General features: G+C 35.0%; 1 protein-coding gene and 1 long non-coding RNA gene across 2 annotated transcripts; both read left to right on the top strand.

The window, feature by feature from the left end:
* The first annotated feature begins 98 nt into the window (after positions 1 to 98).
* On the top strand, positions 99 to 15,863 carry LOC115217538 (40S ribosomal protein S23). The gene is made up of 4 exons (XM_029787265.2): positions 99 to 231; positions 2,588 to 2,747; positions 2,864 to 2,984; positions 15,671 to 15,863. The coding sequence occupies exons 1-4, from the start codon at positions 228 to 230 to the stop codon at positions 15,815 to 15,817; spliced, it is 432 nt and encodes a 143-aa protein (XP_029643125.1). The 5' UTR covers positions 99 to 227; the 3' UTR covers positions 15,818 to 15,863.
* Positions 8,218 to 8,971, top strand: LOC118765464. Its single transcript, XR_005001332.1, has 2 exons — positions 8,218 to 8,842; positions 8,873 to 8,971. It is a non-coding gene; the product is annotated as an uncharacterized LOC118765464 (long non-coding RNA).
* Positions 15,864 to 20,442: the final 4,579 nt, after the last annotated feature.

The following is a 20,442-nucleotide window of genomic DNA, read 5'->3' as shown; positions in this document are numbered from 1 at the left end:
ATACCCTGAATTACGAAGCAAGGCTTCAATCAACCCAGAAATAATTATCAATTTCTCTTGTGTATCTGTCTGCTAATATATTCCAGAGTCACTCACACGAGATTTGACAAGGAGAAGTCATGTGACAAACGAGACTCTCGTAACGTCCTCCCTCCCTTTCTAACAAAACCTTCCTTACCCTACAGCGCCCTCTCGTGACACGTTCTCTTTTCAATCAAGCCGCCATCATGGGTAAGTGGAACTCGGCATTTCTCCCGTCGTTTATATCCAATTTATTCCGCACCAACATCGTTTTTTTGTCCAGTTGTTATATACAACGTTTCCTTGTGCTATATGCTTCGTTTCTGTGTTGTTATAACTTTAATATTCTCCCAATTATTTAGTCAAATGCCTGATAAAAGTCAAACAGCGTACCTTTGCACATCGCCGCTGCCATTTTTCCTTTCCACATGGCAGTCAGCCCTATGCTACAATAAATATATATATACGTATATTGTGATGGAATTAATACAGTAAATACCATCCTTTGTTTAAGTCTTAGAATTTAATATATAACAGTTAAGGCTTTCGTTATTCTTAAGAAATTAACTTGGAGTTTTGCCGCATAATTGGTCATTTTTAGAATTGACCCACGTGCAAAATGATTAAATTGTACAACTTTAGTTTGTACATTAGATAGGGTTCCGATTGGAAAAAATACATTCTTCGTCTTTATTTTTTAAGTTTATGTTAAATAATCTTCATTGGAATTATAGATGATAATGCACTTCTTAAGAAATATTTATCTGGAAGACTTTTTCCGACCTGGTATTGCTATCTTGAAAGTTGCCTTTTTTGCTGAGTAGTTCCATTATATATCTCAGCTGACAATGTAGGATTTCTCTAGACAAAAAATTTGTATGTTAAAAGGGAGCTCGACCTACTAGAAATAGCAGCTAATCTCCAAATTGCTCTCTTAATGCGTCTTAAAACGGGTCAAACTGGGAAAATCTGTTCCCTGCAAAAGGTTTAAGATGGAATATCATCGATCTGCTTGTGTTCAATGCTATAGTTAGCATATCTAATTTTCACCAGTTTATCTTTTTTTTTTTTTTGATACACATTTTTATTTTAGCAAACCTGTTGGACATTGCCTTCGTGTCCGGGCAACCTAGAAGGGTTCCAATGGTTATTGATTTAGACTGGGCATGTTGAAATAAACCTAGTGAATTGCTCAGTAATGTTGATTCAGTTTACACGGTAATATACATTGCGAAATCCTGTCCACAAAATATTGCTATTGTACACCCCTGTTCACTTATAAGAAAACTTACTGGAATGGGGGGGGGGGGTTGTCCCCCCCCTCCCCCTCAGCAAAATAATGTATATTTCACAGAAAGAAACAACCAACCAGTTCCTTGTTGCTTTTTTTCCCTTCTCCATGAGGTGATAAGTATTCCGAAAGTTCGCCTATCCAACTCATGAGACTGGTATAATAATAAAAATTTTATTATAACATTGGTGACTGGAAAGCATTAGAAAAATACATTATATACGTAACAGGTCTTAAATTTCTGAATACACTGTTCTGAATTCTTCAGAACAGCCACATTAGCTATTGATACTTGGACCCGGATTTACTGCATCATCGATCGGTATCGGACGAAACCGTTACTGAATTCCATCTGCATTTCGTTCAGTGTCTATTTCAGCATGTGATGTGTGCATACGTTTCTACTGCATTAAATGGTAGATCTAACACGCTACCTTCAACAGCGAGAGCCCGAGTCGACGAGGTAGTTTCTATGTTGGGTTTGACCGGTTAGAAAGAGTAACAAAAAAAAAAAAAAAGCAAGACTTCCTTTTGTATCCCCAACCACATTATTATTTTTTCTCTACACAAACCCTCGTTTTCGGCTACGGCGAATGCGAATCTGCCAAAAAATCGGCATTTTGAAATTACCCCTCTCTCACCCCTAATTTCTTCGTTTTTAACTTTTTTTCAGAATTTTTTTTTCTTCAAAATATGCCGAAAAAATAAGTTTTGTAGTTAGGGTTTTAAGTTTCCGGTTACGGGAAAAAAGTGAAAAATGGGGGGGGGGACGTATCCGAAAATGTGAGTTTCTGGCAAAAAAAAAAATTTACATTCTACCGTCTTAAAAAAGGAGAGACATGCGGTATCTATTCTCGAAGGGGAGATGGTAATTGTTTGCATATCATTTCACGATGAAACATGGATTATTTCCCTTGGTCCATGTATCCATTGGTCTGTATAAACGATAGTCCTATTCGTTTTGGTTTTGTACACGCAGACTTCTGCAGAACCATGGCTTTTCAACCGTGGCCATCTCATCCCTTAATATCGTAAATTGTATTATATTTAATTGAAAATGACTGCACAGAGTGGATTGATATTTTCGTTTTTACGAATGACCTTTCTAAATTAGAGGTTTTTACATCAAATACTACCACACAATGAGTGTGCATCACCAGGTGTTACTTCCATTATAATTCGAATATCTGATGCAGCAAACAAAAATATTTGGTGCATCAGAAATAGTCCTCCAATATGTAGGATCCATCTCAAATGAAATTTTTTCTTTTCTAGGTAAGCCCAGAGGTTTGAGAACTGCACGAAAGCTAAAGAATCATCGCCGTAAACAGAGATGGCACGATAATGACTACAAAAAGGCAAATTTGGGTACCAGATACAAAGCCAATCCTTTTGGCGGTTCTTCCCATGCTAAGGGAATCGTTTTAGAAAAAGTGTATGTATATTTGATTTTTTTTTTTTTTTTTCTCTCCCTAAATTTTGAATTTGTCCCTTTACTGCATCGCAAATTTTTTTTATGTATATCTATATGTGTATATATTCTCTTTTCAGTGGTGTTGAAGCCAAACAGCCTAACTCAGCCATCAGAAAATGTGTGAGAGTACAGCTCATAAAGAATGGTAAAAAGATCACAGCCTTCGTACCTAATGATGGTTGTTTAAATTTCATTGAGGTTTGTTTCATTTATTTTTCGATTTCATACATGTAAATATGGTGATATTTAATAAGATCTATGCCAGAGGATGAGCTCTAATTTGTATCAGCTGATTTTGTCATACATGGAGAACACATTCCGGTTCTTGAGACTGATGGCATATCTTTGGTGGGAAGTAATGGAATCTTCCCACTTGTGATTTGGACCTGCCTAACTTAATGTACCTGAAATGCCTCGATCAGTTGCATTTTAAGTTAAGGAATGGTTCAGCACACTTGACTCCCTATCTTTTCTTTCCAGCTGTCTATCTCTAGTTTCTTTTATGTTCACCAAGTACCATTTTTCGTTTTTTCCAGGTGAGGAAATCATGTATCTCCTCTTCTGCAAGACACCTGTTCTATCACACTTTGGTTCCTTAATTGTGCACCCCAACTCAATCTTCAAGTTACCTCGCTAGTGCTAATACTCCCCCACACCCTAGAAGTACCCAGTTCACTGTGTAAAGTGGTTGACATTAGGAAGGGCATTTAACTATAGAAACCATGCCAAGGTAGATATTGGAGTTCATAGCAGTATTTGCAATTTTGATTTATTGGATATTCTATAACATTAAAAACTTAGGTTACAGCAAATTCATCAATTTTGGTAGCAATTTATAAAGTGAGATGCCGGCTGTCTGTTTATAAGAATTATTTATAAGGAGGTTGGTATTACCATATCATCCATTTTTATTTCTTAAATAAATTATTCTTAATCTTAGGTTTGAAAGAACAGTACAAATAACTATTTGCTTTTGATTGGATAACCATTTTTGGGTTAACTCTGCTAGTTGGAATGTATAAGTAAGATTTGATTTTCACTGTGGTAATTTAAGGTTTTCACTTAAAAAGGATAAAAGTTTTTCATGGCCTGAATTTGCCACAATGAAGAACAAACCATTTCTTGGGGGAGATGGTATGTCATATTTTGACATAAGCAATTAGATGGGTTGTGTGTGTCTTATTTAATGATGTTACATTCTCCCCCAATATTTTGTTCGTTTTTATCTCAATCAGTAGGGCAAAATTAATGAATTTGCAGTCACCAAGGTTTTAATGTCATAGAATATTCATTGGCTGAACTATTCCACAGAAACCAATGAACCCCAATATCTACCATAGCATGGTTTCTATAGCTAAATGCCCTTCCTGATGTCAACCACATTACACAGTGAGCTGAGCACTAGTGGGATCACTGAGTAACTTGCAGACTGAAGTGTAATGGAACAGGACAAAATGCTTAGTGACAGTTTGTCCATATTTACATTTTGAGTTATTATACTGAATATTAAGAGGTTAAAAAAGTGTTATAGAAGGGGCAGAAGCAGTTTGTTGTGGAGGTGAGAATAACTGGGCTTCAGTTTGTTGGTAAGAAAGATAAAAGATGGTGGGGACAGCTTGGGAAGGTGGCTGCTAGGGTGTTGTTGAAAAAAGGTAGGTGGTGGTCAATGAGTTGTAGGGAGGGAATGACGAATATCATTAGAAGTGAACAAAATCTGTTAGGTTCAATTCAGTTTGCCAAAGGATGAGCTCTAGCTTGTATAACCTGATTTTGCCACATACATGGAGGGTATACATTCTGGTTCTTGAGACTGATGGCATATCTTTATCTTTGTTATGACCAAACTTGGTTGTGGGATTCTTGGGCTGACAGTGTTGTTTCCCCAGGATTTGGGATATAGAGTAATTTAAAATAAATTTGTAAGATTTGGCTATTACTGTATTCTGTTTTCTGCTTGGAAATTTGTAGATGAAGCAGGTAAGAATATGCAAGGCTTTTTGCTGGCATAATTTCGTTGTATCTATATTCCACAACCCATTGGCTTTCTCCTCCTCCTCCTCCCGTTTTAGTAGCTGTCATTGTCACAAGGTCATGAAGATATCTGAAGTGAATTGTCTTGTCAGAAACAACCGATTTCTTGTGGAGTCAATCCAAAAGAATGCCGAATAATTAAGAGGTGAAAAAAGCGTTATAGAAATGTCAGAAGCAGTTTGTCGTGGAGGTGGGGATAACTGGGCTTCAGTTGGTAAGAAAGATAAAAGATGGTGGGGACAGCTTGGGAAGGGTAGAGAGAGTAATGGCTGCTAGGGTGTTGGTGAAGAAAGGTAGGTGGTGGTCAATGAGTTGTAGGGAGGGAATGAGGAAACTCATTAGAAGTAAACAAAATCATATCAGAATCTATGTTCGGTTCAATTCAGTTTGCCAAAGGATGAGCTCTAGCTGGTATAACCTGATTTTGCCACATACATGGAGGGTATACATTCTGGTTCTTGAGACTGATGGCATATCTTTAATGGGAAAATATGGCCTCTTAATATTCTTCTGGGATGTAAAAACAAAGGGAGGGGAGAGTAAATCTTTTATGATTAAACTTGGTTGTGGGATTCTTGGATTGGCAGTGTTGTTTCCCCAGGATTTGGGATATAGAGTAATTTAAAATTTTATAAGATTTGGCTATTACTGTTTTCTGTTTTATGCTTGGAAGTTTGTGGATGAAGCAGGTAAGAACAAATATGCAAGGCTTTTTGCTGGCATATTTCGTTATATCTATATTCCACAACACATAAAAACAAAACAAGCACGCACACACACAATCCATTAGCTTTCTCCTCCTCCTCCTGTTTTAGTAACTGTCACTGTCATGGAAACAACCAGTTTCTTGTTATTGAATCAATCCAAAAAAATGTAGAAAGGTAGGTGGTGGTCAATGAGTTGTAGGGAGTGAACAAAATCTATGTTGGGTTCAATTCAGTTTGCCAGAGGATGAGCTCTAGCTTGTATATAACCTGATTTTGCCACATACATGGAGGGTATACATTCTGGTTCTTGAGACTGATGGCATAACTTTAATAGGAAAATATGGCCTCTTAATATTCTTCTGGGATTTAAAAACAAAGGGAGAGGAGAGCTATTACTGTATTTTCATGTATTTTGTGCACCCCAACCCCTTTTGAATGTGCTGCTTAATGGAAAACATTCTCTTGGGGCTTTGTACCAGATTTACTTTATCTAGTTTTTTGTTCATGATATGGACATTAACATGGTTATGGGGGAAATTTTCAGTTGTATAAAGACATTGTCTATGCAAGATGTGTAGCCTGTTCAATCAGAACACCCCCCACACACACACACACTTTTTGCTTATTTTAGTAAAAAGGAGTTCAGGGAGCATGGTTTTATATGTATATAATGATGGGTCTCAAATTGCCTTCACTCTGATGTATGTAGCTATGCAATATAGAGATAATGCCAGTAGACATAGATCAAGCTTACATGATGAAAACTTAGTGACGGGCGGTCTGATGTCCTTAATCATGATGAGTGTCACTCTTCTGATAGGCTTGTTTGTTGCGTTGCACTTGCAGTAGTACATAGTTATTGTACTGTTTATTGCCTGTTAGTGGTTCACTTGTTTTCTATCACATCTAGAGGTGATTTAGTTTCCATTGTTTGTTGAATTAAGGCAGCAAAGTGGCAGAATTGTTGGCATGCCAGACAAAATGATTAGTGGCATTTCGTCCAACTTTGCATTCTGAGTTATAATTCCTTTTGGTGTTGATAAAATAGTGTCTGGTGAGCACTGGGGGTGGTGAGAGGTCAGTGTAATTGGCTTATCATCTCCCTCAAAATTTCAGGCCTTGTGCCCATAGCAGAAAGGACTATTTATTGATTTAAGTAAATGACTCTAGTATTACCGTAACTGTCTTTGGTGTGCTTGTATTATGCATACTGGCTGTTTGAATTTGTCAGTGGAGTTGGGTTTTAAATTTGAGTATAGAAATCAAAGTTTGAGGAAGTGTAGATCAATATTGATGGTGTATGGTGGGGAGTTTCCCCAAAGGTGACATGATGAGACATGATCCGTTCACTGAATTAGATTGTGGATAAAATATCTTTTCTGATCACCTAGTGAATCATGCAGTTGTCTCAAAGTGACTCTAATTATAGGTAAATCCAGGTTGAACAAAATGTAAAAATATTTAAATTTTGTTTAAACATTACCATAGAAAATGAGTCATCAGCTAATATTCAATTGGGTATGCAACAAAATTTTGATATAGAAGAATTGTGCACATCACTAGATTATCAATTGAATTTAATGCACAGAACAGTGTGCTTGTATTATGCATACTCATTATCATTGTTTAGCGTCCGCTTTCCATGCTAGCATGGGCTGGACGGTTCAACTGGGGTCTGGGAAGCCAGTGAGCTGCACCAGCCCCAGTCTGATCTGGCAATGTTTCTACGGCTGGATGCCCTTCCTAACGCCAACCACTCCGTGAGTGTAGTGGGTGCTTTTTACGTGCCACCTGCACGAGGCCAGTCAGGGCGGCGCTGGCAGAAAGCATACTGACTGTTTGAATTTGTAAGTGGAGTTGGGTTTTAAATTTGAGTATAGAAATCAAAGTTTGAGGAAGTATAGATCAATATTGATGGTGTATGGTGAGGGTTTCCCCAAAGGTGACATGATGAGACTTGATCCGTTCACTGAATTAGATTGTGGATAAAATATATTTTCTGATCACCTAGTGAGTAATGCAGTTTTTGTCTCAAAGTGACTCTAATTATAGGTAAATCCAGGATAATATCTCAGCCGATCCACACCGCCCATGTACCTGTTATAATCAAGGTTCACAAATGGGGTGCCATTTTCATCTACACGGTTGTGCACTGGTAGATAGAAAATTTTTCTGCTGTTGGATTATTTCACCTCTTTTTTTAAAATTTTGCTTTTATATCCAACAGCAGCCCTTTTCTGCTAGCAATTACTAGCACACATATACGTTGCCAAGGTTCTAAATCCGCTGCAAGTTTGACTGAACTAAAATATCGGTCAAAAAATACATGGCCCTGCTTATGGTATGGTCATGATAAATTCTAGACCACATCATACCCTAGGCCATTCCCTGTATAAAAGCTAAATCCACAGCAGTACCCAGTATTTGCTTCACAAATTTTCCAAACTTTGATCCCCCATTTCATGGGATTTCCTGGCATATATTGTCAAAACCTTCCTTTATAACCCACCATGCCCTCGTCGATGGATAAGTCTCAGGGTTGTAAAATGTATTATATGCATTTTGAATGCAGTTGATGAGGGGTCTTATAAGGGGTCAAAGTTTAGTTCTCCATGTACTGGGGTACTATTATATCTCGCACATGTAAATACTGGTTCAGTTTCACAGGTTGTATTCAGGTCATAATATTGGAACATACTGATTGCCAAAAGGTTCCTGATAGCTCCAGTAATTTGTAATTCTGGGTAACAGTCTAATACCCATAATAATATTTATGGCAAAAAAAAATGCCCGTATTTCTTCTAAGGCTGTGGGAAACCACAAACTATCTTTTTTTTCCAGCTTGTTTACATTCTGTGTAACGGTTTGTTTTCGCAATGATCACTTTAAACAAGCATGCTGAAAAAAAAAAGTCTAGTGGTTTCGCTTCCTGAGAAAGTGAGTAGACGCTGTCTTCTCAGAAAATTTGATAAAAACAATTTTTTAAGTTTTTACTCCATTCTAGTGTAAAATCATCCTCGCTGTTGCTGCTTTCGGATACAGAGATATCCGATTCTCGTTCATCACGTGCTTTTGTGCCTCATTCATTCTTTTTCTCAGTGTCTCCATATCTTCAGTTGAAAAACCTTCAAATTCAGAATCACTGCTTGATAGCATGAAATTCCTCTCCCAAAATTCAGCGAGTTCAAATATCATACCAAACAATGTTGGATACAATAACTCAACTATTTACAAAGTGAAATCAGGTGTTTTCACGAATGTACTAACGAGATTTGTGTTCAAATTTACATTTAAATAACAATGGGTACTCTTGGCCGGGTTGGACTTATGTAACAAAAAAGTTTTCAGCCAGGTTAGTATAGAAAGGGTTAAGGATATTGAAGGGAACTGGATTTCTGAACATGGTAGTCATGTATTTGAATGAGGTGCAGTGATCTACAAAATGATGAAAATTCAAGCCTAAAATTTCATTTTATGTTCCAAGCCCCTGTTGAATAATGGTAAAATTAATTAACTAAATTCTTTTCAAAATAAATTGAATCAGAATGGCAATGGATCTTGCCAGAATTTTTTTTTTTACTCATAAGTCATTTTAAATTAATATGGACTTAATTAAATTATGTCTTATATGGTTTTTGCAGTTTTGAGTGAGAACAGCTTATATGATGAATATGTAGTGACGGGCGGACTGATGTCCAAAATTTGAATGAATGTCACTTTTCTGATAGGCTTGTGTGAATGATAATTTAAATTTTACTTGAATATGGTGCACATTTTCTGTAGGATGTGCTTTAGAAATTATGTCTGCCTTCTCATTGCTTGTTATTTTGAATGAGGTGACTTGTTGCAATTTTTAATATAATTAAGACAAAAGTTGTGTAAAATAAGCTTTTTATTTATCAGTATTAGGCTATTTAGAATTTTGTTTCCTATTGAAATTTTATATATATAGTCAGATAATCACTTGAATATAAGACTTGCTGGTTTGAGGTGTTTAGTAACAGTCATGTTGCATTATATAAGTACCTTGTTAGACTCTTTTGTTACCAAACCTTTGTCATTATTAAACGGATCTTTGGAACATAAATTAAGAAATTTTGATGAAAAGTTTTAACCCTTTAATTCAGATTTCTTTGTCAAATTTACAGCTTATTTTCTCACATTGTGTTGAATTGATTATGCATTATTTTGTATCTTGGAGATTTCAATGTGTTGTAATATTTTTAGAATGACATTGTAGGGCAGGTATAAGATGCCATTTTGAATGTAAACTAGGCAATGTTGAAGGTTGAATAAGATAGTTTAAAAACAATAAGTTTGTATCATAAAACCAGAGATGGTATCAAAAGGGTTAATTAAATGAAATTTGTTGGCAGGCTTGTGCTTGGTTAGGTGTTTTCCACTGCAGAGTGATATGATGAAAATTTGATCCGTTCACTGAATTGTTCTGTTGTTAAAATCTTTTCTGATCCCCAGATGGAAATCATTGAAATAATTTCACCAACTTGAGCTGTTAGTTCTAGCTGGAGTCTGACTTACTGCTTAGCTATTGAATTTTTACAGTTTTTTTTTTTTATTATTCTATTTTTTTATAGTACCTAAGATGCAATATTTAAACAGGAATAGTCAGTTGTGGTGTTAGAATGTTAAATAGTTACTCTGGGTTTTTGTAGTTTTACTATTATGTTATCTGTTGGCCAACTAGATAATGTCCCTAACCCATTCTACTGCAGCTACGAGCATTTATACACTTAAACATTTTCTTTTTCAAAACTGCATTCTTTCATTAGTGTGTTTCATTGAAATTCTAAAACATGGAATCATAAGTTTTGTAAGACAGCTATGGTCTGAAATATCACTAATATGGCTTTTTCAATACACATACATACTTCTTTTCTGTATGTTTGTGTGTGGAAAGTAGATAACAAAAACGATGTTGCATTTTAAACTTGAAAAGCCTTGCATATTTATAATGTGCAAATTATGTATCTGTATTCTTACTTCATTTGTGTATGTAAATTTCTAAGAAGAAAACTAGATCGACATCGAAAAAGCCATATTAGTGATAATGTTTCGTATATTTACAGTTAACAACACGTGTTGTCACACACAGACATGTCAAGATTCGTTCTTTAGTTTCTAAGGCTCAAAACAATTGAATGACATTTAAGGTGGTGTCTTCACATTTTTTCAAAACTTAGCTTATAAAATGAATTATTGGAGCAATAAACTCTTCATGAGTTGCTTCTACAAAATTTGAAGCTAAAGTTTATTTTTGTATGGGTAAAGGAAAATGCTATTGGAAAAAATGGTAATATTCAGAGAACTAAGAATTTGTATAAATGTTGTGTAATATTGAGTAAATGTTTTAATTTGATACAAAGATTTTTGTCAACATTTGGGCTAAATATGAGTGGGTGTAATTAGATTATATTGACTAAATGTGGTGTTTTCCTCTGCTAGGTGATATGATGATATCTTGATCCCTTCACTGAATTGCAGTGTTGTTAAAGTATTTTCTGATCCCCAGATGAAAATCAGAACTTGAAAGTTCAGCCACTGTTAGTATTAAATTTGTGACCACTGTTTGGTTTAGTTTCACATTTTATTATTTGATAGTGCATTGGATATATCTTGCAGCATTTATTCTCTCTGCACTCTAAGGTCAATTTTGTCTTTCATCTTCAGTGAGGGAAAAATGAGGTTTGACATATGATGGTCCTAATGCTGTGGTTAGCAGAAATTGTACCGTAGTTTGTATGTTATTTTATGGCTTGAAGGATTGCTAAACGAAAGTTTTATTTCATTCCAATGTAAAATCGTCTTTGCTGTTGCCATCGCCGCTTTGTTTCTTCGGAATCGCTGCTTTCGGTTTCGAATGAAAAAATATCATATTGTACACCACGTGCTTTAAGACCTCATTCATTCTTTTTCTCGATATCTCCCTATTTTCCATTGAAAAAGCTTTAAATTTGGAATCAATGCTTGATAACATGAAACTCCTATCCATTTTCAAAGTTGAAGAAAAATCGATGTGGAAAAAAATCTCCCAAAATTCACTGAGTTGAGATATCACTTCAAACAATGTCGGATACTATAAGCCAACTATTTACAAAATGAAATCACATGTTTTAACGAATGTACCAACAAGATTTGGGTTCAAATTTACATTTAAATAACAATAGGTTCTCTAGGCCGGGTTGGTATTATGAACCAAAAAAATTTTCGGCCAGGTTAGTAACGAAAGTCTTAAGATAGCTTTGATGGTTTTTGGTAGCTGAAGTTTCTAGATCAGGCTTATGTGATGATTTAAGTGACGGGCGGACTGAAATCCTAAACATGAATGATTGTCACTTCACTGATATGCTTGTTTATTTCACCTGGCTTCATTTGGGATAATTGTTTGTGTTTTTACAATCAGCAATGATTTTAGTATGTAGTAAAGTTTTTATTTTATCATTCCATTAAGATAGTTTAATTGCACAAGTTGTTGGCTTATAAAATGCAAGACACAGGCTTAGCTGTATGGTCGAGAGTTTGCTTTGCAACTATATGGTTTTGGGTTTAGTCCCATTACACAGCATTTTTGGGCCAGGTGTCATCTGTAGCCACAGGTAAACCAAAATCTTGTAAGTTTCATCGGTGGAAACAGAAAAGTAACCTTTATGTATGTATATGTTTGTCTCCTTGTCTTGCCATGTTAGTGACAACCAGTGTCATTTGCCTGCAGTTTTCTTGGAAAAAAACGAAACTGGGAGAAAATATCACCTTGTTTGGAAACAGACGAGGGTTGATTATAAGGGGAGTGTCCAGCTTTAAAAAATCTGCCTCAAAAAATTATTCTGTCCCTTGGAAACATAAAAAAAGTGTGGCAATGATGAAGGTCAAAATATGTGCTTCTGCACAGGTTATAGTTAGTGTAAGGTTTGTATCTCAATTGCAACGATTAACTGAATTGTAAGTTATAAATGATTGCTGAAATTTTAAGCATTTAATCTGGTCATATCCAGTCAAAATATTCTGCCTGCTTTACATTCAAACTGGTCAGATCTACCCTACAGTCATTTTATAAACAATCACATCATTGAAATCTCAAAGCTATTAAATAATGCATGATTAAATCAAAGTCGCATGAATATTTAAGCATTGCATTTGACAGTAATCTGAATGCTGAAGGGTTGAGCATTAACACTGGTTTATGGCAGTTTTTGACGTATTTTTTACAATAATTTGTGACTTGCTGGTATTTTAAATAATGTTTGCTCGGATGGTTAACTTCTGATGACTGATCTTTTTTCAGTAGGGCAAGTGTCATGTAAAAAGTTGAAGGCTTCTGTATAAGGACTACTTGTATAGTGGTTAAGAATAATTTTCATAATAAACTAATTAATAGTTAACTTCATGTCTTATTACAATTCAAAAGAACTTGAATTACAAAATGTGCTCAAAGCAGATTATGTATTTATATTATGAAATACAGGTGGCAGGCAGAAAATCACAATTAATGATCACTTTGGATTCTGGTGATGTATATACGCACATACACAAATGTGTATATGCATGTGTGTGTTTGTGTCCTCACCATTGCTTGACAGTCGATGTTGCTGTGTTTGCATTCCCATAAATTAGTGGTTTGGCAAAAGACACTGATAGAATAAGTACTAACATATCCAGTGGTCGGTTTGTTCGACCAGCAGCAGTGCTCTGACATGGCCACAGTCACACGACTGAAACCAGTAAAACATTAAAAAAAGAAACTATGCCATTTTAATCCCAAGCAAGGCTGGGTATCTCTGTTAGTAGTGATTAAAAGATAGTTACACTAAAAATGAAATTAGAGTGGTTTTGAAGCATCCTTGATATTGATGCTATCATTTTGTGGTATCTAACAGCTTCTGTTTTTTAGATCAAAACAAAAATATACTTTGGGCTGCGAGATATTTTATAACTTTTGTGATTGCTAAATGAAGCTTATATGATGATCTATAAGTGGCGGACTGAAAATCATAATTTGATGATCACTTATTCTGATGGCTTCTACCATTTCAATAATTGGTTTTCATATGGTTGCTTAAACTTAATCTAAAGAATCTAATTTACCATCTGGATACTAGGCTTTTTGTTTGTTTTTCACTCTTGGAGTAAGTTGGGCTCTTTTAATGGGATATCAATTAAAGTGTTAAATGTTTTATTCACTTGGTTTTAATAAAGTTTTGAGGTATGGCAAATTTAATTCGAATTTTTACCATTATTTGCATCATCATTATCATTTAATGTCCATTTTCCATGCTGTCAGGGGTTGGGCAGTTTGGCAAGAGCTGACGGCTCCGTGTCTGTTTTGGCATGGTTTCTACGACTGGATGCTCTTCGTAATGCCAACCAGTGTGCTAGGTACTTTTACACAGCACCAGCACTTACAAGCCCACAAAATTAGGGATGCTCAGCTGGAGAGGGTTGCAAGGGCAACCAGGCTTTTACTTAGCATGAGGTTTACAAATTGTGATTGCTGGAAATTATGAGGCCAGGCTTATTATGATAGTTATATTTTACAGCTTGTGAAGCTTATATGATAAAGATTGTAGCAGACTGAAAAATAAGTTTGATCACTTATTCTGATGGTTTCTAGTTTTTCAGTAATTATTTTTCTTATAATTTGGCTTCTGTAGTTTATCACTTAAACTAAATATTGACTGTTGAAAACCTGAAAGACTAACATTTCGTGGATAAGCACTTGGCATCGGGAATGTTACACATGGTTTTCTCCAATTCCCTTTAGCCTTTCAAAAATTGTGTGTGTTATCAGCATAATGAATACAGGGATAGTGGCTGAGATACTGGAAATGTCCAATGAAGTTAGGTTCAATTATTACACATCGTTTTGTTCAATGCAAAAAGTGAAGTAGACATCTTAAAGTGGTGGTGTTGGCATTTTGGTTGTAAAATCTTTGACAGGGTACAGGAAAGTTGTAAGGCATGGTATATTTTAGAGCTGTGTTTTACAACTTGTGGGGTTGCTAGATGATGAGTGACAGACTGAAAATTATATTCTTATAAAGAGTCATGGTTTGTGAAATCTGATGTTTCTCAATCCAAACTGCTTGGTTTGCATAATATTTTACAGTTTTTGTGATTGCTAAATGAAGCTTATATGATGATCTATAAGTGGCGGACTGAAAATCTTAATTTGATGATCACTTATTCTGATGGCTTCTACCATTTCAATAATTGGTTTTCATATGGTTTGCTTAGTAAACATTCTCTTGAATTTAATTTACCTTCTGGATATTTGGCATTTTTTTCCTCTTCAAATTCTATTCAGAGTAAATTATGGATCTCATAATGGGTTATCAACTAAAGAGTTAATGTGTAATGTTACTTGTTTTATTCACTTCATTTTAGTAAAGTTTTTAAGATATGGTTTAGGTAGGATGTATTAAATTGCATGGCAACCAAATGTAGAATGCAAGTGTTCTGGAAAATCGTGTGTGCAGGAAATATGAGGCACAGGTTATTTTCCAAATGTGTGTGCAGAGTTAGCTATTAAAATTACATTCTGTAAGTAAATATTAATTGTAAAATTTTCATAACTATAAATGGTTTCACAAGGTGAGCATTTTGAAGTCCTCTCATGATTAGATATTAATGAACATTTGTCTTACTCATTGTTATTAGGTGTTAGAGGTTACTAAATGAAGCTTATATGATGAAGTATAAGTGGCGGACTGAAAATCATAATTTGATGATCACTTATTCTGATAGCTTCTAGCATTTTAATAATTTGTCATGTTGTAATCTCTACAAAGACAGGCAGCATATTGTTGGGTTTCCATTTACTACAGTCTTTCATCTGTAATCTTTTGCTATATTCTGTGCTGCCTTTGTATCTTTCCAGCTTCGGACAGTTACCATCTCCCCTCCGGGTCACTCATTGAAGGCCTGTCAATAAATACTGCTTTAAATTTTCTTTTTCCTGGCATTTTAACTCTATCAAATACTCTCTATTCTTTCATTTCCTTGGTTCTTTCTTCTATAGAGAGTCAAGTGGATCAGGGCAACTTTTTTTTTTTTCTTCAGTGTTGGTTGCTTAAAATTATTAATCATGTCCTTTGCCAGCAAATATTGAATTATTTGTCCTTATCTTTTCAGGAAAACGATGAAGTTTTGGTGGCTGGTTTTGGTCGAAAGGGTCATGCCGTTGGTGATATTCCTGGTGTCCGATTTAAGATTGTGAAAGTAGCTAATGTATCATTATTGGCTCTTTTTAAAGGAAAGAAGGAGAGACCCAGATCATAGACAATTTTATTTCATAAATGAATAAACAAAAATTACTTTAAAAATACTTGTCTTATTGAGTTCTGCTTCTTTGTTTTGCCATAAATCTCCTGCAGTGTGTGCAAGATTAATTTAACAAAGCTTCAGTCATCAGTTCAGTTCAGTTGAAGATGGAAGGAAGCTACATTTTATTTTCTATCATAACTGGTGTGTTTGTTACAGCAAGTATTGCAAGGAACTAGCTTGATAGGACTGGGATCCATTGTGTGTAAAGCTGACCAAGACTACCAGTGCTCTCCGTCTGTGCCTTCCTACGTTGTGGATACTAACACATACTAAAGGATACTAAAAGTGGGAAATTGTAGGCCAATGTATATGCATATGTAGTTTTTCATTGGAAATGTGATGGTACTATCTGATGTTCTCAGGGCTCTGCTATTCTCTTTGAGAGAGGCCATGTTTATGCTCCCTAGAGAATGGAAGGGACTAATGCAGAGCTTTGTGAGGAACATTAAGCAAAGGTGTTTCCATAGGGAGTTCCATCTACTACTGACCGTATTTTTGTCCTTTGTAAGATCTCTGGCAGAAAGATGCACAGATAATGTAAAAGCAGTCAGGATAATTTAGATTAGGTAACTTTTCTAGGCATGGTTGCTCTGGGAGTAAAAAATAGTTATGAGGTTTCATTCTCACCTGGAGGAGATGTGTGTCCTTTCTTTGGGGAAGAGGATAATAACCAACGGGTTTAGTAACTTTGATAGTCACATGAGTTTTGCTAAATGTACGTTGAAAAACCATTTGAGCAAGGTCGTTGTCAGTACTGCTGGACTGGCTCCTGTGCAGGTGGCATGTAAAAAAAATACCATTTGAGCATGGCCATTGCCAGTACCACCTGACTGGCACAAAGGCACCCACTACACTCGGAGTGGTTGGCGTTAGGAAGGGCTTCCGGCTGTAGAAACTCTGCCAGATCAGATTGTAGCCTGGTGCAGTCCTCAGTCAAATCATCCAATCCACGTTAGCATGGAAAGCAGACATTAAACGATGAAAAGGGATACTTTTGAGATCTATATGGACATAATCTGGTTTCAAAAGTGTAATCTGCTGAAAGCCAGTCTACTGCAAATAGAGTGAAGTATCGTAGAGTAGCATGGGAGAGAACCCCACAAAGAGACAGATAGTGGACATGATTTGAGGAGGGCAAGGTAAATTTACTCGTGTTCTAGAGTGTAATATGTTGGGAAAGATCAAGGTGTTTGAAATAACAGCATACTTACTCTCATCACTTACAAATCTTATTACAAAACATTGATTGTACAAAATGATCAATTCGATGCTCAGAAAGACCAATTTATTTGGTACCAAGCTGCACTTCATTCTATGATACAAATCTTTGGCTTTAGGGCAATTCAAGTTAAAATCTTCCCCAAATTGCAGGTTAATCTATGTTCTAAATAGTTGAGTAAATTTTTCATTATTTTAAAAATTAATTGAAACAAAATATATTTTTTACAGAAATATGGTAATGAAATTAATATGTTCAGAAAAGAGATCCATTGGCTGTAGTCACTGAGATGTTGAAAATTGGCAAAGTAAGGCTCAAACTAGTCAGGTAGCAAAGAAGTCTCATTTAATCACTGGCATAGAAGTGCAACTGTCAACTGGACAGGTGCTTTAGAAACAAGCAATCAGACATCAAATTGACAGACTAGGTTTGAAGCACAGGTGATCAGGAAGAGAATCAGCTGAGATGAAATACAATTTAAATCTATGCCAGACTAATGCTAGAGAAATTTTTAGTCAATAGTAATCCTTTTTGATCTGGGGGCCTTTGAAAGGGCATTGTACATAATATAATAGTCTTTAAAGGATCTCTTAGATGAATAGCTTGTGAGAGTGGTGCAAGCTTTGTACAAGGATACTTTCAGCAAAGGAGTTCACTGAATGTGCAGTTTAGTGTTAAACAAAGCTCAGTTCTCACCTATTGTTCTTCAAGCTGTAACTGAGTTAAAACCTGGTTCTTATAGCTGAGTCTTAAGAGATGGAGAAGAAATTTCGAATGTAGAAACAAGTTAGAATAAAGAGGTCCCAGAGTAAACTTGATGAAGACAAGGATAGGTGACAACTACATACATTCACAAGAGATGTACTGGGATCACAGGCATGCTGACAACGAACGGGACTTAACCAGTAAGCTATCCCTCAGCTTGCCAGGCTTATTTGAGGTAGTACTTTATGGCCAGACACCTTATCTGCCCAGTTTTCAAGTAAGGGATATATATAATGTAATGTTTGCTTGTTTCTCTTTAATACACTAAAGAAATTAAACAGGAATAATGCAAACATTTAAACTTTCTAGGGAAGTTGAATTAAGACCATAATAGTGATGGAGACATATCTACTGTGTGATTGAACAAGTGTTTCTGCTGATAATTTGTGTAAGCATCAAAAGTTGGATTGGATACAGACATCTTTAGCCTAAGATATCTGACACAAGCTTTTTGTGATTCTGAAATAATAAAATAGTACAATTTTAAGATTGGATCTTAGCTATCAATATGGATCTAATCTACTTCACAGATCAGATGGTAGTAGTAGTCAATCTTCCACTGAAACTAAGGATATCAGGTTTTCATTGGTTTTGTTTCAATCTGCTGATTCTATTGGTCACTTTCCTGACAGATGTATAATCGTTTTTCAATGGCAGTGAGATTTGATCTTAAAATAGAGATGTTCCAGCTCTGAGATCAAATCCCAACCTGCTGCCCTGGACTGAAAGTAAATTCTGTAGAACTTTGTCCAACACCTATGACACTGCAAATTTGCCATTTATAAGATATTTGGTATTCATTATTTGAAGAAGGAACTGAAAGTTTGACAATAAGTAAATTGTAATAACCCTTTAGCATTTAAACTGGCCATATTAATCTACTTGTTTTATGCTCAAACCATCTAGCCTCTTAAATGTAGAAGTACAATGTCATAAAGATAATCACATCAAAATCTTGAAGCCACAAGGATGATTAATTCAAAATAAAATGAATAAGTGAGCATAACATTTGATACAATAATCTGAATGCCAAAGGGTTAAACAGCAATACTGCAAAAAGAGTAAGAAATTTTTCTGAATTACTGCAGCAGAAACACTTAAAACATTTTCATAAGAACTTTAATGAAAAACTTCCCTTATTTTTCTTTTAATGGTTAAAATGAAACTAACATATAAATAGCCAGCAAGAAGACAAAGTTACACACAAGGCTGGTAGGGACTAGTTCAAAGGGTCTGATAAAACCAAAATGATTTTACTTGGCAGTAAAATTACAGCAGATAGTAGTGACAAAACTGCTGAAATCAAAAAAAAAAAAAAAAATCAAAAAGAAGAAAAAAAATCTTTTACTTGAAAACAGATTTACAAAGAGAAACATAGAATCTTGGTTTATATAAACCAACCAAGCAAAGAGGTAAAAATGTGCATCATAATACTAAGAGAAAAACTGAAAATAAGGTTTTAGGAAAATAACAATGATAATTTATTTTCACCAGAGACAGGGCCAATTTCTGTTGTTTATTTTTTAATTTTATTTAAAGTTATAATCAATTCACTCAATCCCAGTATAAAACTGGTACTTGCTTTATCGACCCCGCTCCCCAGAGAGATGAAAGGTTAAGTCGACAGAAGAGATTCTAACTCTTGGTAGAGAGACAAGGCTAAAACCACGAAGATATTTAGTCCAGCAAACTACCGTATCTGCCAACTCACCACCACAATAATAATAAAGAAATTATTTTAAGTTTTTAGCAAATCAGATTTTGGATAAGATATTTTTTGTTTGTTTAAATCAACAATTTTACCCAATTGCTGGAGAATAAACAAAGAGCAATGACTATGTACAGATTCAGCAGTGATATTTCATTTCTTTCTTGGGTTTTTCTGAGTGTTTATGCATTTTGTTTGAAATTTGGTTTTCTGAGGGGATTTAACTTCATTTTCTGGGGTTTTTTTTTTTACCTTTTTCTTTTTTGTTAGTGGTTTTCAAAATTTCATTGGACTCAGTAAAATTTAAATGAAAACAGGAAAAAATGCTAAAGAAGAGAGAGAGAGAGAGAGACAAAGCATGTATGTATGTGAATGTTGATAATTTAAAAACTGATCTAAAGGAAATTCATTAGATAAAATTAATCATGATCCATAATTAAGAAAATTTTTGATAAGGAGGAAAGAATTTAAAAAAGGAAAAGTTCGGCTAAATCACGTGCATAAGACTGTAATTTGCTTTCATTTTTAATAATGCATATATATTATATATATATATATATTATACACACATATATATATATCAAACAATGCTAATCCCTGTACAAACATCTAGCTTTGAATGACAAAGCTAGCCGTGAGTGATTCTAAGATTTGAAAAATAAATGAATTTCACATTATATACTCAGTCACTCACATGAACACACTTATATATGCATGTAATGTATATACAAATACATGTACACACACACATATCATAAAAAGACAACTTTCAAGCATGTCAAATTGAAAACATGACCGTTTAAAATTAATCTCCTAAATTACAGATGGCTTTCCAATATTTCCTTATTAGTTCATGTTTAGTTTGGAAGATTAGGTTTCCTAAATCCA

This window comes from Octopus sinensis, linkage group LG11 (assembly GCF_006345805.1).
Source record: "Octopus sinensis linkage group LG11, ASM634580v1, whole genome shotgun sequence".
Taxonomy (NCBI): domain Eukaryota; kingdom Metazoa; phylum Mollusca; class Cephalopoda; order Octopoda; family Octopodidae; genus Octopus; species Octopus sinensis.
Note: the sequence above shows the minus strand (reverse complement) of the source record. Positions and strands in the feature narration are given on the sequence as shown.

Excerpts from the sequence above, each read along its gene's own strand:
- LOC115217538 (XM_029787265.2), top strand. Across the intron at positions 2,748-2,863 it reads GGAATCGTTTTAGAAAAAGT|TGGTGTTGAAGCCAAACAGC; the intron begins GTATGTATATTT and ends TTCTCTTTTCAG. Across the intron at positions 2,985-15,670 it reads GTTGTTTAAATTTCATTGAG|GAAAACGATGAAGTTTTGGT; the intron begins GTTTGTTTCATT and ends TTATCTTTTCAG.